Source organism: Oncorhynchus mykiss, chromosome 28 (assembly GCF_013265735.2).
Source record: "Oncorhynchus mykiss isolate Arlee chromosome 28, USDA_OmykA_1.1, whole genome shotgun sequence".
Classification (NCBI taxonomy): domain Eukaryota; kingdom Metazoa; phylum Chordata; class Actinopteri; order Salmoniformes; family Salmonidae; genus Oncorhynchus; species Oncorhynchus mykiss.
This window is the reverse complement of record NC_048592.1, coordinates 31,679,280-31,697,035: the sequence shown is the minus strand read 5'-3', so window position 1 is coordinate 31,697,035 and position 17,756 is coordinate 31,679,280. Positions and strand designations below refer to the sequence as shown.

General features: G+C 47.0%; 1 protein-coding gene across 1 annotated transcript; it reads left to right on the top strand.

Annotated features, from left to right (window-relative positions):
- The first annotated feature begins 2,882 nt into the window (after window positions 1-2,882).
- Window positions 2,883-17,613, top strand: nilt2 (polymeric immunoglobulin receptor-like). Its single transcript, NM_001160492.1, is given in 6 exon segments — window positions 2,883-3,084; window positions 3,362-3,703; window positions 10,224-10,346; window positions 11,049-11,147; window positions 16,096-16,139; window positions 17,104-17,613. Coding segments are annotated over 6 exon segments (789 nt in total). The 5' UTR covers window positions 2,883-3,038; the 3' UTR covers window positions 17,239-17,613.
- The last annotated feature ends 143 nt before the right edge of the window (window positions 17,614-17,756 follow it).

Here is a 17,756-nt window from a genome sequence, read left to right as displayed (position 1 = left end):
CAGCTGTCAGGTTTACATCTAAATATTGTGAAACGTATGTGATTAAACATGAAACCATTTGTGAAAAGATGTAATGTGACGTTAACCTTCTAAATAAGAGTATGGATGTTCATATAAAGTTTAACTAGTCAGTGACCACGCCCCCGTGAGGCCAGACATTACATCAGGTGTCATAGAACTGCCCCTTTTTCCACAGAGAATTAAACCACTTCCTAAGAAATGTACATTATGGAGTCCCCACGTTGGAACTGCTGCAATTCTATAGACCAAAATATGGAGCTGACGCTACATGTTGAAATGGTTAAGAACTACAACTCCTGTAACGGTTGTCTTCGGTGGAATGAGAGGAGGACCAAGGCGCAGCATGGTATGTGTTCATGATATATTTTAATGAAATATCACTGGACACAGAAAACAAAAGGAACAAGAGAAATAAATGAAAACCGACACAATCCCGTGTGTAACCAACACTGACACGGAGAAATAATCACCCACAAAACACAGGTGGGAAAAGGCTACCTAAGTATGATTCTCAATCAGAGACAACGAACGACACCTGCCTCTGATTGAGAACCATACCAGGCCAAACACATAAACACAACATAGAAAAAAGAACATAGACTACCCACCCCAACTCACGCCCTGACCAAACTAAAACAAAGACATAACAAAGGAACTAAGGTCAGAACGTGACAACTCTATAGGTCACGGAGACCATACAGATATAGTTTTGGCTACACGGCTGGAAATGGTTCAACTCTGAGACTATCGATCACTACAGAATATGAGCAAATCCCAGACGTAGAATTACTAGTCTGCAGCTGGAAATTACGTAAGTCTAGGACAAGAATACCGACAACCGCCGAAACATCTATTCTATAAAACATCCATGTGTACGCCTGACGTATCCATAATTTACATAACCAGAGACTTTCTGTCGGTTGACTCTCCAGCAGACGGACCGGATTCCAACAGAGAAGACAACGACATACAGGTGTAAATATTTACACTACCGTTTAAAAGTTTGGGGTCTTTAGAAATGTTCTTGTTTTTGAAAGAAAAGCACATTTTTGGTCCATTAAAATAACATCAAATTGATCAGAATACAGTGTAGACATTGTTAATGATGTAAATGACTATTGTAGCTGGAAACGGCAGATTCTTTACGGAATATCTACATAGGCGTACAGAGGCCCATTAAAAGCAACCATCACTCCTGTGTTCCAACGGCATGTTGTGTTATCTAATCCAAGTTTATCATTTTAATAGGCTAATTGATAATTAGAAATCAATTTGCAATTATGTTAGCACAGCAGAAATCTGTTTTCCGATTAAAGAAGCAATTAAACTGGCTTTCTTTACACTAATTGAGTATTTGGAGCATCGGCATTTGTGGGTTCGATTACAGGCTCAAAATGTCTAAAAACAAAGTCCTTTCTTCTGAAACTCATCAGTCTATTCTTGTTCTGAGAAATGAGGGCTATTCCATGCGAGAAACTGCCAAGAAACTGAAGATCTCTTTCAATGCTGTGTACTACTCTCCTCACAGAACAGCACAAATTGGCTCTAACCAGAATAGAAAGAGGAGTGGGAGGCCCCGGTGCACAACTGAGCAAGAGGACAAGTACATTAGAGTGTTGAACAGAAGTGCTGATTGTATAGTACGTGTTCTAATGGTACTGTTTGTTTCTGTGTTCAGATACATCAGTGGTCATCATAGTATCTGGGAATGTGGTTATGCTGCTATTGGTGCTTGTGGTCAGCCTGCTCATGGTCTATAGATGTGAATTCAATAAGGAAACAGGTGAGAAACACTCACTCTCACACACACACTGTGTCAAATAAGGGAAATTACTCTTTTCACATCCAGTTTTCAATTCCAAGAAACTATTTGCACGTACAATCATCCTTTGGCCCTGAGAAATAGAGTTCTCATTGTGAACAGGGCTCTCTGTGTGTGTGTGTGTGTGTGTGTGTGTGTGTGTGTGTGTGTGTGTGTGTGTGTGTGTGTGTGTGTGTGTGTGTGTGTGTGTGTGTGTGTGTGTGTGTGTGTGTGTGTGTGTGTGTGTGTGTGTGTGTGTGTGTGTGTGTGTGTGTGTGTGTAAAATGTTCTAATCTATGTCCTCTATCAAAGACCCTCAGTTATGGAACAGCTTGCCCTCTCAGGTAAAAGGAGCAAAAACCATTGAGGTTTTTAAAATCACAGTTAACAATGTACCTTTTAGCTTGGCCTTTAATCAGTGACTGTTTTAGGCATCCTCTGTGATTTATGTTATTTTATTCATCCTTTTTACTGCTTCCTGTTTGCTTCCACATTTGTAATTATATTGTTTTAATTGTAAATTGTGTTGTGATTTAAAATGGAATTTATATTAAAGGGCAGTGTTGTTAACTTAATTTGATTGGTTTACATTGTTGACAAAAAATGACAATGCATTTTAATTCCATTTTGTAACACAACAAAACGTGGAAAAAAAAATCTATGGGTGTGAATACTTTCTGAAGGCACTGTAGCAGATGGTCTTATCCAGAGTGATTTACAGAAGCATTTAGGGTTAAGTGCCTTGTCAACGAGAATGCCCTAGTCAGCTCGGGGATTCAAACCAGCATTCTTTCGCTTACTGGCCCATAGGTTACCTGCCACCCTAACTAGTAAATCATTAACAAATAATTTAAAAGTTGTTTGAAAATCTGTCTATATACAGTATATGTTTTTATTTAATATTTATTGTAGGAATAAATTATTAATAAATGGTGAGTAAACTGTATATAAATGTCTTACAAATTGTTTATTGCCGGACGTTATTATAAAGTGTTACTGAGAAGTGAAATGGTTTCAGGAAGTACGAAGTGAAACAGCAGGACTTCTGTGGCTCAGCGTAGACACACTCACTCTCAGGGGGGTTCTCATACACACTGCAGGAGCAGACCTTCCTGTACTGGGGTGGTAACTGGACATATAAGTATTGAGGGGACTGTAGTAAACAGGGTGTACAGGGTCTAAAGAGACTTGAACTAGCTGGGAGCCACAAGTCATCATGGTTAACCTGCTGGTCCTCACACTGAAGGTTGTCCTCCTCTTAGGTGAGTACATCAGACTGAATGAACACATGTCCAGTGACTCCTCTCTATAGTTGGATACATTTGGTTGTAACATTTTACAGTGTAACTCCATTCACTCACTGATAATGTTGTTGGATAAAGGGGAGGGGACACTGAGGAACACAAGGTCCAGTATGTACTGATGGATGTGATGGTGATCACCAGTTGTGTACCAGACCAGAATCCCCTCTTACAGTATGTGAAATGGAAGCTGGGGTGTTTGTACTGTTTGTAATGAGACTGTTGGTGTGTCCTACAGCTGCTGTGTGGAGTGTGTGTTCAGCAGAGTTGATCACAGTGGAAGGATATGAGGGGGGCAAGGCAGAGATCAGATGCCCTTATAAAGAGGAGTGGAGGAGCCAACAGAAGTACCTCTGCAAAGGGGATTGTTCTGTTTTTAATAAAGACAAAGTTATTAAGACTGAGGCAGGGGAAAACAGTGCTTCTAACGGGAGATACTCGCTGAAGGACAACAGAGAAGAAAGTGTCTTCATTGTGACAATCACCAACCTGACGTTAAATGATGCTGGGAGATACTGGTGTGGAGTGGACAAATGGGGACAAGATAACTACATTAAAGTGAACCTTGAAGTCTCTGAAGGTAGTGTAAACATTGGATCCTCAAAACTTTGTCACTTCCAAACTAAACATATTATAATATACATTCCTAATCAAGCTTCTGCTATTGACCTGAGTCTTAACTTGAGATCCTGCGCATTATTCCATTTTTGTGCACATTATTCATTGACACAATGAATGCATTGTTCTGTTATGCGCATGTAGCAATCTGCAATTGCTACATAAAGTACCAGTCAAAAGTTTGGACACACTTACTCAATCAAGGTTTTTTCTTTATTTTTACTATTTTCTACATTGTAAAATAATAGTGAAGACATCAACACTATTAAATAACACATATTGAATCATGTAGTAACCAAAAAACTGTTAAACAAATCAAGATATATTTTAGATTTGAGATTCTTCCAAGTAGCCACCTTTTTCCTTGATGACAGCTTTGCACACTCTTGGCATTCTCTCAACCAGCTTCATGAGGTAGTCACCTGGAATGCATTTAAATTAACAGGTGTTTCTTTCCTTCTTAATGCAGTTGAGCCAATCAGTTGTGTTGTGACAAGGTAGGGGTGGTATACACAAGATAGCCATATTTGTAGAATGCTGTGGTAGCCATGCTGGTTAAGAGTGGCTTGAATTCTAAATAAATCACTGACAGTGTCACCAGTAAAGCACCCCCACACCATCACCCCTCCTCCTCCATGCTTCACGGTGGGAACTACACATGCGGAGATCATCCGTTCACCTACTCTGCGTCTCACAAAGACACGGAGGTTGGAACCCAAAATCTCAAATTTTGACTATTCAGACCAAAGGACAGATGTCTAATGTGTGTTGCTCATGTTTCTTGGCCAAAGCAAGTCTCTTCTTATTATTGGTGTCCTTTAGTAGTGGTTTCATTGCAGCAATTTGACCAAGAAGTCCTGATTCACACGGTCTTCTCTGAACAGTTGATGTTGAGATGTGTCTGTTACTTGAACTCTGTGAAGCATTTATTTGGACTGCAAATTCTAAGGCTGGTAACTCTAATGAACTTATCCTCTGCAGCAGAGGTAACTCTGGGTCTTATTTTCTTGTGGCGGTCCTCATGAGAGCCAGCTTCATCATAGCACTTGATGGTTTTTGCGACTGCACTTGAAGAAACTTTCATCATTCTTGACATTTTCTGGATTCATGTCTTAAAGTAATGATGACTGTTGTTTCTCTTTGCTTATTTGAGCTGTTCTTGCCATAATAGGGACTTGGTCTTTTACCAAATATGGCTATCTTCTGTATCTCACCCCTACCTTGTCACAACACAACTGATTGGCTCAATCGCATTAAGAAGGAAATAAATTCCACAAATTAACTTTTTAACAGGTGTGCCTTGTTAACTGAAATGCACTCCACTGAGCGCCCCTCTTCATCCTGGTCCCAGTGGGATTCGTCTCTCCCTGCCCCAGGGATACGATGGGAAGGCTGCGAACTGCCAGGGGTTCCTTCTCCAACTGGACCTAAACCTGGCCACCATCCACCCGGCTCCGTCGTGTCGTGAGAGGGTGTCCGCCCTCATCTCGTGCCTCACCGTGAAAGCCCTGGAGTGGGCCAACGCCGTATGGAGAGAGGGAGATGCAGAGTTTGGACCAGTTTGAGGAGTTCACCCGCTGTTTCCGGGCAGTCTTCGACCATCCGCCTGAGGGTCGAGCGGCGGGTGAGCGCCTCTTCCATCTGAGGCAGGAGACGAGGAGCGCCCAGGAGTTCACCCTAGAGTTTAGGACCCTTGCTGCCGGCGCGGGATGGAACGACAGGGCCCTGATCGACCATTATTGCTGCAGTCTGCGCGAGGACGTCAATCGGGAGTTGGCCTGCAGTGACACCACCCTTACGTTTGACCAGCTGGTGGACCTGTCCATCCGGTTGGACAACCTGCTGGCTACCCGCGGACGATCAGATCGGTGTCTGGTGGATCCATCCCCCCGCACCCCCTCTCCGATACCTACGGAGCTGGGAGGGGCGGTGCACAGGGATACCGGAGGGGGTTCCAGCTCGTGCACCATCTGTGGCCGCAGAGGTCACACTGCTGGTCGGTGCTGGGCTAGTTCCTCTGGGGATCGAGGTAACAGGCAGGGCGCTCTGGCGTCACCCCAGTTGAGCCGGCACCATTCTCATCCAGAGTCCTCTGTTGCTCATATGTTTGTCTATGTTACCTTTTCTGAGATTTCCCCGCTTTCCCAGCATAAGGTGTTCGTCGATTCAGGCGTGGCTGGGAACTTTATAGATAGAGCGTTCGCCTATAGTTTAGGGATCCCCATTGTTCCCGTGGCTGTGCCGTTCCCCGTTCACGCCTTAGATAGTCGACCATTAGGGTCAGGTTTGATCAGGGAGGCCCCCGCTCCTCTGGGTATGGTGACGCAAAGGGGGCACAAGGAGAGAATTAATCTCTACCTTATTGATTCTCCTGCGTTTCCCGTGGTGCTAGGCCTACCCTGGTTAGTTTGTCATGACCCCACTGTTTCTTGGCCACAGAGGGCTCTCACGGGGTGGTCGCAGGAGTGCTCGGGGAGGTGCTCGGGGAGGTGCTCGGGGAGGTTTCCGTTGGTGCTACTACGGTGGAGAGTCCAGACCAGGTCTCCCCCGTGCGCATTCCCCCTGAATATGCCGATTTGGAGATGCTGCACTCCCCAGGAGTCACGTGTATCCCCTCTCACAGGCAGAGACAGAGGCTATGGAAACATATGTCTCCGAATCCCTGCGTCAGGGGTACATTCGGTCCTCCACTTCACCTGCCTCCTCTAGTTTATTTTTTGTGAAGAAGGAGGAGGGAGGTCTACGCCTGTGTATTGACTATCGGGGATACCTGAATCAGATCACTGTGAGGTATAGCTACCCGCTACCACTCATAGCTACAGTGATTGAGTCAATGCACGGGGCAAACTTCTTCACCAAACTAGATCTCAGGAGCGCTTACAACCTGATGCGTATCCGAGAGTTAGACGAGTGGAAGACGGCTTTCAGTACCACCTCAGGGCACTATCTCGTCATGCCGTACGGGTTGATGAATGCGCCATCAGTCTTCAGCCGTTGTAGATAAGATTTTCCGGGACCTGCACGGGCATTCATAGTGGAGGTGGACGCGTCCGAGGCTGGGATAGGAGCCATGCTCATGTACACCACCGAAGCTCCGCCCCTGTGCCTTCTTCTCAAAGAAGCTCATCCCGGCGGAGCGAAACTATGAAGTGGGGGACCGGGAGCTGTTGGCTGTCATCAAGGCCTTGAAGGCTTGGAGACACTGGCTTGAGGGGGCTAGACACCCTTTTCTCATCTGGACTGACCACCGCAATCTGGAGTACATCTGGGCAGCGAGGAGACTGAACCCTCGCCAGGCAAGGTGGGCCATGTTTTCACCAGTTTTGGGTTTACCCTGTCCTACAGACCAGGCTCCCAGAATGTGAAGGCAGACGCATTGTCCCGGCTGTATGACACAGAGGGGAAGCCCATGGATCCCACTCCCATACTCCCCGCCTCCTGCCTGGTGGCGCCGGTAGTATGGGAGCTGGACACGGACATTGAGCAGGCGTTACGTGCAGAGCCTGCTCCCGTCCAGTGTGTCGCTGGACGTCTGTACGTCCCGTCTGCTGTTCCTGACCTGTTGATCGATTGGGCCCACACGTCACTCTCTTCTGGTCATCCTGGGATCGGTCAGACAGTGCGCTGTTTGAGTGGGAGGTACTGGTGGCCTACATTGTCTAAGGACGTGAGGGTTTATGTTTCCTCCTGCTCGGTGTGCGCCCAGTGTAAGGCACCTAGGCACCTGCCCAGAGGTAAGTTACACCCCTTATCCGTTCCACAGCGGCCTTGGTCGCACCTGTCGGTGGATTTTCTAACTGATCTTCCACTCTCACAGGGTAACACGATCCTGGTTGTTGTGGATCATTTCTCTTGTTGTCGTCTCATTCCTCTGCTCGGTCTCCCGACGGCCCTGCAGACTGTGGAAGCCCTGTTTACACACGTCTTCCGGCACTACGGGGTGCCTGAAGATACAGTGTCTGATCGGGGTCCCCAGTTCACGTCTAGGGTCTGGAAGGCGTTCATGGAGCGTCTGGGGGTCTCGATCAGCCTTACTTCAGGTTTTCACCCCGAGATTAATGGGCAGGTGGAGAGAGTGAACCAGGATGTGGGTAGGTTTCTGCAGTCCTATTGCCAGGCACGGCCGGGGAGTGGGCGGCGTACGTGCCCTGGGCCGAGATGGCACAGAACTCGCTCCGCCACTCCGCCACTCCTCCACTAACCTCTCTCCCTTCCAATGCGTACTGGAGTACCAGCCGGTTCTGGCACCTTGGCATCAGGGTCAGACCGAGGTTCCTGCGGTGGACGACTGGTTTATGCACGCGGAGGAGACATGGGAAGCTGTTCGTGTCTCCCTTCAGCAGGCCGTGACGCGCCAGAGGACAAAGGCAGATCGCCACTGCAATGAGACCCCGGTGTTCGCACCAGGGGACCGGGTCTGGCTCTCGACCCGAAACCTGCCCTCCCGCCTGCCCTGCCGGAAACTGGGCCCGCGGTTTGTGGGGCCATTTAAAGTCCTGAGGAGTGTGAACAAGGTTTGTTATAGGTTACAGCTTCCACCCAATTACTGTATTAACCCCTCGTTCCATGTGTCTCTCCTCAGGCCAGTGGTGGCTGGCCCACTCCAAGAGTCTGAGGTGCGAGAGGTTCCTCCGCCCCCTCTGGACATCGGGGGGGCCCCGGCCTACTCCGTTTGCTCCATACTGGATTCGAGGCATCGGGCAAGGGGCCTTCAGTATCTCGTGGAGTGGGAGGGGTACGGTCCGGAGTAGAGGTGCTGGGTTCCAGCCGAGGATGTGTTGGACCCTTCTATGCTGCAAGAGTTCCACCGTCTTCGTCTGGATCGCCCTGCGACTCGCCCTCCGGGTCATCCCTGAGGCCGGTGTCTCGGGGGGGTACTGTCACGACTTCCACCGAAATCGGTCCCTCTCCTTGTTCGGGCGGCGTTCGGCGGTCGACGTCACTGGCTTTCTAGCCATCGCCGATCCACTTTTCATTTTCCATTGGTTTTGTCTTGTCTTCCATCACACCTGGTTCTAATTCTCACCTGGTTCCAACTTTATTGTAAAGGACCATAGGAGGAGGCAGGTAGCTGGGTCCAGGGGCGGGCAGAAGGTCATACAAAGGGGGACAACAAGATAACAGTACAGGAAGGGAAAAGGCTAGTAATGTCGCCCGGGAGATCAGGCAATAGGTTGATAACAGGAAATCTGTTTTTGCCTGCCTCAATAGCCTATCATACACAGGAGGATTAAATTACGGGAAAAACAGAGCACCGAATAGAAGTGTGTCACAAAACAAACAATACCTCACAATGATGGGGTGCAAAGAACTGAACTAAATAGTGTGTGATAATGACATACAGGTGTGTCAACAGGTGATCAGAATTCAGGTGATTGGGATCTGGAGAGTGAGCTGCGTTCAGGGGATCTATGTGTTTGAGTGTGTGAACCCAGGAGACTTGAGGGTGTGAACCCAGCCAACTTATCTTAGGTCCAGGGCCAGCTCCTTCTTGACCTCTTGGTCAGCCAGTCCAAGTGGATTATTATTTGTTCAGATGGTGACGAAAAATACATATGTACAAAAAAGAAAAGTAGAAAAAAAGCATGCCCAAACTAAAGACTCAAAAACAAACGAAAGGCCTCATGGCCAAACAAAAACCAGCAGCCTCATGGCTCTGCCAGCTGGGACACACCTTAATTGGCAGCACCTGTGTGCAACTAGAAACTTGGCTCAGCATCTAGACTCGGTTGGTGCTGCCACCTGAGGATGTAGTGTGAAAGTGTATCATGGTAGTGTGTTGTTTGTCAATGTCCTAACTCTAACCTTCCCTCCATATCATAACACTATCAACACACAATGGATCCTTTTTACACTACGCTAGTTTGTAAACATATTTTTGTACTGTAAAGAGACAGATCTGGCGTCAAATCTGACTTTGAATCAGATTCCCGCCTCTGAGTGGTATAGTGTACAAGCAATGTCTCTCCGACAACACATCTGTCACCGATTCCCCGTACTCCTGCTCACTCCGTGCACCAGTTCCGGGGGTCTACGTCACCGGCCTCTAGGCGGCACTGAACTGTCCTATTACGCACACCTGGTTCCCATTCCCTCTGATTAGTCATTGTATATATGTGCCCTCTGCTCACCATTGTCTGGTCGGTTATTGTTCCCATGACCGTTGATCTTGTGAGTACATGTGCAGTGGTGTATTGTGTCCTCGTTATTATGGGTCTCGTCCTGGGTATTTATTAGAGGTTTAACCTCTTGTTTGGGTTACATCCCTGTGTTTTTGTACATGTGTTTGTTTTGAACTTCGTCCCTGTGCCTTTACATGGCATGTTGTATTTTTGGGTGGAGTTAAAACCCCCTATTACGTATTCCTGTCTCCAATCCTTTTCTACAACATCCCCCTGCAAGAACTACTTTAATACCAGTAGACAGCATTTTTTTTTTTTGCCAAGTGGAAAATTGTCACTTTGTTTTGTGGTCCTTTTTAGCAAAACCAACAATCACCACCAAAACAGAACCTACTACAACCGCTTCAGACCCTGGTTCACCAACTTCATCATCCTTAGCCATCTCACCACCGTCATCCATCTCATCAACGCACAATGGATCTGGTAAATAAGCTCTTATTGCTGTGTTTTTTACTTATTCAATCAGTTCAGCTCTGAAAAAGATGATTTGAAAATATCTGTGATTGGTCAAAAGTTGCGTGAACACAGCCTATGAGCCTTAACTACTGTATGCTGGTTTCTCTTTGAAACTGGTTTCACAACATGTACTTTTGTAGTCTAAGTTACTGATTTGGAGCCAAACCTGACTTTAGGTAGTGTGGGACACTTCTACACCAGATTCCCCACTGAGTGGTATAGTGCAAAGACCATGTCTCTCGGACAACCCATTAGATCTTTTTCAGAGCTGATCTGATTGGTCAAAATATCAATTAGTGAAAAAAAAGATCCAAATTGGGCTGCCTGTGTAAATCAGCCTTAAACAAATAGGGGAAAATGTCCACACCTGTGATTTGATGCATTACTTAAGTTTGCATTATGGTTTAGATGAGGAGCTCCTGTATAGTTGAACAGCTAGCCTTTTGGTGGTCTATATACTATGGTGTATGCTAATGGCTGCACCAATGCATGAATGTTGGCCACCACATCCAAGGCTAATGTAAGGATAGGATGTAAACAAAAGATGCACATAAAATGTTACATTTTATCAGAGGCAGATCTTGTTTTACATATTACTGTAAAAAGGCCTCATGTAAGTTAAATTGCTGATTGTGAAGTGTTGGCACTACTTGTGTGTCTGTGTTCCAGGAGCATCAGTGATCATCATAGTATCTATGAGTCTGGTTACATTGCTGCTTGTAGTCGGTCTGCTTATAGTCTACAGATGGAAATGCAACAAGAAAACAGGTGAGAAACGCACACGCTGTCAAAACATAAATGCCCCTTTTCACACTTCATTTCAAATAAATAATTAGCATATTCATGATTGCACATTTCGTCACTATTGTTTTGAGTGTTCTCTTGAGCACTGACTAGTGCATTCTCAACCTTCTGTTATCATTGTGATGTCATCCGATTGACTTTAGGTGTAGTATAACGTTAGCTAGCTAAGAGTGTTAGTAAATTCACTCTGGCTATCTACTCTGATTTTAGAGCACTCATCTGTGACAGGAGTGCAGAATAACTGAATTTACGAACTGCAATACCTGTTGAATATGACCGGTGTCAGTAAACATTGGCAAAAAAAACGGCATTAAATTGTTGCAGTTATAGTATCAAAGCTCTAGATAACATGAACAGCCTAACCAGCTCTGCTAGAATGAGTAAAATGGTCAGTGCCACACACTGATCTGGTTCACCTGTCTTTGTGCTTGTTGCCACCCTCCAGGTGTCGCCCATCTTCCCCATTATCCCCAATGTATTTGTACTTGTGTTCTGTTTGCCTGTCAGTTTGTTTTGTCAAGCATACACACGGATTTCCCGTGCTCCTGTCTAGTTCCTGTATTCTTGTTTTGACCATTCTGCCTGTCCTGAGCCTGCCTGCCATTCTGTACCTTGTCACACCACCCTGGATTACTGTCCTCTACCTGCCCCCCTGTTTATGAAACTTTTGTTACTTTGAAACTGTCTGCATCTGGGTCTTCTCCTGAGCCTTGACAGAGTGAGAAATTCCCTCATTTGTGTCGGCAGTATCTAGCAAGTTGGCCAGTTAGCTTGGCCGCTTGACTGCTGTTGTGAAATCAGAATGCTTGGATCAACCCTACTCCTCGGGCAGAGGGTCCAGTCTTCTCTCTGAACTCTCCGAGAGTGAAACGCTCTGAATTTACTATGACAATCTGACAATGTTCTGAATTTACAAATGCCCAGAAAACACTGAGCGCACTCTGACACTCCAGAGTGAATTTACGAACACACCCGTAGTATCATGTTAGCTAGCTAGATAAGAGGGAGGGGAGCACACTGAATTACAGCTAATTAACATGAGCATTGCTAGATAGTTTTGACAAACTTTGCTAGCTAATGACGACATTGCCATCTGTCTAAAGTAAATTTGACAACATATTGATTACAATGGTTTCCTACAAAATAGCTGCATAATGGCAATGTCATGCATTTCCAAGCTACTATAGTGTAATTGTCATGTATTGTCATGTTGTGTCTTGTTTCTGTCCTTTCCCTTCACCCTGTCTCCCTCTGCTGGTCGTTATTAGGTTACCTTTTCTCCCCCTCTTTCCCCCCAGCTGTTCCTTGTCTCCTCCTAACTACCTCGTCACCCCTTTTCCCACCTGTTCCCTTTTTCCCTCTGATTAGTCCTCTATATCTCTCTCTGTTTTTGTTTCTGTCTTTGTCGGATTCTTGTTTGTGTTAGTCATGCCTGAACCAGACTATCGTCATGTTTGCTGCAACCTTGTCCTGTCCTGTCGGAATCTGCCGGTCCATCTGAGCCTACCTTTGTTTGGTTATTAAAGAAGCTCTGTTTACATTAATTCGCTTTTGGGTCCTCATTCACGCACCGTAACAGAAGAATCCGACCAAGAATGGACCCAGCGACTTCGGATCCTCTCCACTCAGCCGTCGAGATCCAGGGAGCGATGCTAGGCAGACACGAGCAGGAATTGTCTGCTGCTCGACATGCCGTTGAGACCCTGGCCACCCAAGTCTCCAACCTCACAGAACAGGTTCACCATCTCCGCCTCGATCCACCGGCCACTTCCAGGGCTTTCGAATCTCCGGAGCCCAGAATCAATAACCCGCCGTGTTACTCTGGGGAGCCCACTGAATGCCGCTCGTTCCTCACCCAGTGTGATATTGTGTTTTCTCTCCAGCCCAACACTTACTGCAGGAGCACTGCTCGTGTCGCCTACGTCATATCTCTCCTTACTGGACGGGCTCGTGAGTGGGGCACGGCAATCTGGGAGGCAAGGGCTGAGTGTACTAACCAGTATCAGGACTTTAAGGAGGAGATGATACAGGTTTTTGATCGATCTGTTTTTGGGGAGGAGGCTTCCAGGGCCCTGTCTTCCCTATGTCAAGGTAATCGATCCATAACAGACTACTCTATTGAGTTTCGCACTCTTGCTGCCTCCAGTGGCTGGAACGAGCCGGCTTTGCTCGCTCGTTTTCTGGAGGGTCTCCGCGCAGAGGTTAAGGATGAGATTCTCTCCCGGGAGGTTCCTTCCAGCGTGGATTCCTTGATTGAACTCGCTATTCGCATTGAGCGACGGGTTGATCTTCGTCACCGAGCTCGTGGAAAGGAGCTCGCGTTCTCCGTTGCCCCCCTCTCCGCATCACTACCATCTTCCTCTGCCGGCTCGGGTGCTGAGCCTATGCAGCTGGGAGGTATCCGCATCTCGACTAAGGAGAGGGAACGGAGAATCACCAACCGCCTCTGTCTCTATTGCGGTTCTGCTGGTCATTTTGTCACTTCATGTCCAGTAAAAGCCAGAGCTCATCAGTAAGCGGAGGGCTACTGGTGAGCGCTACTACTCCTGTCTCTCCTTCAAGATCCTGCACTACCTTGTCGGTCCATCTACGCTGGACCGGTTCGTCAGCTTCCTGCAGTGCCTTAATAGACTCTGGGGCGGAGGGCTGTTTTATGGACGAGACCTGGGCTCGGGAACATGACATTCCTCTCAGACAGTTAAGGGAGTCCACGGCCTTGTTCGCCCTGGATGGTAGTCCTCTCCCCAGGATTCAGCGTGAGACGCTACCTTTAACCCTCACTGTTTCTGGTAATCATAGCGAAACCATTTCTTTTTTAATTTTTCGTTCACCTTTTACACCTGTTGTTTTGGGCCATCCCTGGCTAGTTTGTCATAATCCTTCTATTAATTGGTCTAGTAATTCTATCCTCTCCTAGGAACCTTCTTTTCGTTCCCGTTCCTACTCGTCTGGCCGTTCTTCAGTGGGCTCACTCTGCCAAGTTAGCCGGCCACCCTGGCGTTCGGGGTACGCTTGCTTCCATTCGCCAGCGTTTTTGGTGGCCCACCCGGGAGCATGACACGCGTCGCTTCGTGGCTGCTTGTTCGGTCTGCGCGCAGACTAAGTCCGGTAACTCTCCTCCTGCCGGCCGTCTCAGGCCGCTTCCCATTCCCTCTCGACCGTGGTCTCACATCGCCTTAGATTTTGTCACCGGACTGCCTTCGTCAGCGGGGAAGACTGTTATTCTTACGGTTGTCGACAGGTTCTCTAAGGCGGCTCATTTTATTCCCCTTGCTAAGCTTCCTTCTGCTAAAGAGACGGCACAAATCATCATCGAGAATGTTTTCAGAATTCATGGCCTTCCGTCAGACGTCGTTTCGGACAGAGGTCCGCAATTCACGTCTCAATTTTGGAGGGAGTTTTGCCGTTTGATTGGGGCTTCCGTCAGTCTCTCTTCCGGCTTTCACCCCCAGTCTAACGGTCAAGCAGAACGGGCCAATCAGACTATTGGTCGCATCTTACGCAGTCTTTCTTTTCGCAACCCTGCGTCTTGGTCAGAACAGCTCCCCTGGGCAGAATACGCCCACAACTCGCTTCCTTCGTCTGCGACCGGGCTATCTCCTTTTCAGAGTAGCCTCGGGTACCAGCCTCCGCTGTTCTCATCTCAGTTCGCCGAGTCCAGCGTCCCCTCCGCTCAGGCTTTTGTCCAACGTTGCGAGCGCACCTGGAAGAGGGTCAGGTCTGCACTTTGCCGTTATAGGGCGCAGACTGTGAGAGCTGCTAATAAGCGTAGAACTAAGAGTCCTAGATATTGTCGCGGTCAGAGAGTTTGGCTCTCCACTCAGAACCTTCCCCTTAAGACCGCTTCTCGCAAGTTGACCCCGCGGTTCATTGGTCCGTTCCGTATTTCTCGGATCATTAATCCTGTCGCAGTGCGACTTCTTCTTCCGCGATATCTTCGTCGCGTCCACCCGGTCTTCCATGTCTCCTGTGTCAAGCCCGTTCTTCGCGCCCCCGCTCGTCTCCCCCCCCCCCCCCATCCTTGTCGAGGGCGCACCCATCTACAGGGTCCGTAGGATTTTGGACATGCGTCCTCGGGGCCGTGGTCATCAGTACCTAGTAGATTGGGAGGGGTACGGTCCTGAGGAGAGGAGTTGGGTTCCCCCTCGGGACGTGCTGGACCGTGCGCTGATCGATGATTTCCTCCGTTGCCGCCAGGTTTCCTCCTCGAGTGCGCCAGGAGGCGCTCGGTGAGTGGGGGGGTACTGTCATGTATTGTCATGTTGTGTCTTGTTTCTGTCCTTTCCCTTCACCCTGTCTCCCTCTGCTGGTCGTTATTAGGTTACCTTTTCTCCCCCTCTTTCCCCCCAGCTGTTCCTTGTCTCCTCCTAACTACCTCGTCACCCCTTTTCCCACCTGTTCCCTTTTTCCCTCTGATTAGTCCTCTATATCTCTCTCTGTTTTTGTTTCTGTCTTTGTCGGATTCTTGTTTGTGTTAGTCATGCCTGAACCAGACTATCGTCATGTTTGCTGCAACCTTGTCCTGTCCTGTCGGAATCTGCCGGTCCATCTGAGCCTACCTTTGTTTGGTTATTAAAGAAGCTCTGTTTACATTAATTCGCTTTTGGGTCCTCATTCACGCACCGTAACAGTAATTTAGACAAAACACTCATAGCCCCTGTTAAGAATGACTGGGCACCACTTGACTTTTGGGCATCAGTATGGCTGAGCGTCATGAGAATGTTGATGACCATGGCATAACGCAGCTGAGTGACAGAGGTACAAATCATCCTTTGGCCCTGATTGAACAATAGAGGTCTCATTGTGAACAGTGTGCCCTCGGCTCCCTGTTTCTTGGAAATGCAGCTCTTAAATCCACCTGAACAGAATGCTGGAGCCAAATAGTGAGCTGTGTTTTGTCTGTGTTCTACAGCTGTCTCCCCTGCATCGACGGTGAACACTGGGATCAACAGAGAGGTCAGTGTGTGTGCCCTGTTGGTGGAAATGCAGCTCTTAAAACCACCTGAACAGATTACTGGATACCCAATACTGAGCAATGTATAACACACTGTGTAGCTTCTTGATATGCCACACCTGTCAGGTGGATGGCTTATTTTGGCAAAGTTTAAATGCTCACTGACAGGGATGTACAAAATTTGAGAAATAAGCTTTTGTGCATATGGAACATTTCTGAGATCTTATTTCAGCTCATAAACATTTTTGTTACTTTGAAACTGTCTGCATCTGGGTCTTCTCCTGAGCCTTGACGGTGAAGTTCCCTCATTTGTGTCAGAAGTATCTAGCAAGCTAGCCAACTTTAGCCAGTTCGCTTGGGCGCTTGACTGCTGTTGTGAAGTCAGAATGCTCGGATCAACCCTACTCCTCGGACAGAGCGTCAAGTGTTCTCTCTGAACGCTCCAGGAGTGAAATGCTCTGTCATAGTAAATTCAATCTGACAACGTTCTGAATTTACGAATGCCCAGAGTGAATTTACAAACATCTAGTATAATGTTAGCTAGCTAGATAAGAGTGAGGGGAGCACACCGAATTATATCTAATTAGCATTGCTAGGTATTTGACAAACTTTGCTAGCTAATGACAACACTGGCATCTGTCTAAAGTAAATTTGACAATTTTGATTGTTTCCTACAAAATATATGCCTAATGTAGCAGTCATTGAGTGTGAGATCATGCTGTTTAATCAGCTTCTTGTCACACCTGTCAGGTGGATGGATTATTTTGGCAAAGTAGAAATGCTCACTAAGAGATGTAAACAAATTTGTGTACAAAATGTAGACTTTTGTGCGTAGAGAACATTTCTGGGGTCTTTGATTTCAGCTCATGAAACATGGGACCAACACTTTACATGTGTTTTTGTTAAGTGTATGTTCTTCCCTCTCGTAAGTCCTCCCATCTCTCTCCTCGTTTTCCTCCATTCCAGGGTTGTGATGGTGACTATGAGGAAATAAATGAACAACCCCTACATTCCAACATCTACGCCAACTTACCCACAAGCCCCTCTGAATCTCAACTATGCCGGTCTCAACTTCCACAAGGACCCCAGCTGCCCCAATGAAGCCAGTGCTGTCATTTTAAGAGGGCACTTCTTCTGGTGATGCCACTCTCAACGTTGGTCAAAACCCTACCTAGTCCTCCCATCTACTCCACAGTCCGCAAACCCAGAAACACCTGAGTCACTGTCAACCAATCAGAAGGGACATACACACACTGGCAACCAATCACAGTGACCTGTTATTAACTATGTGTGCCACCTCTTGAATGTTGAGATTTAATTTGAGCAAACATCTGCATAATCTGCTTTATGTCCTCAATCAGATGTGCTACTTTGACTTCTGTCTTTCATGTCTCTGCTCACCTTGTCTTAATGTTTAGGTCACTTAGGCCTAATTTGCATGTTAATATCTAAGTAAATATTGGCTCACTATATGCATTATAACTGTCTAATGGTTTTTAACACATGATTAAATAGACATAATTAAGGGATAATCAATGAAGGACTATGCTTTCTGTGGAAAATAATGCACGATTTGGAAGTTGTGCCACCACGCACAGCGCCGTGGCACTAACCTTCCA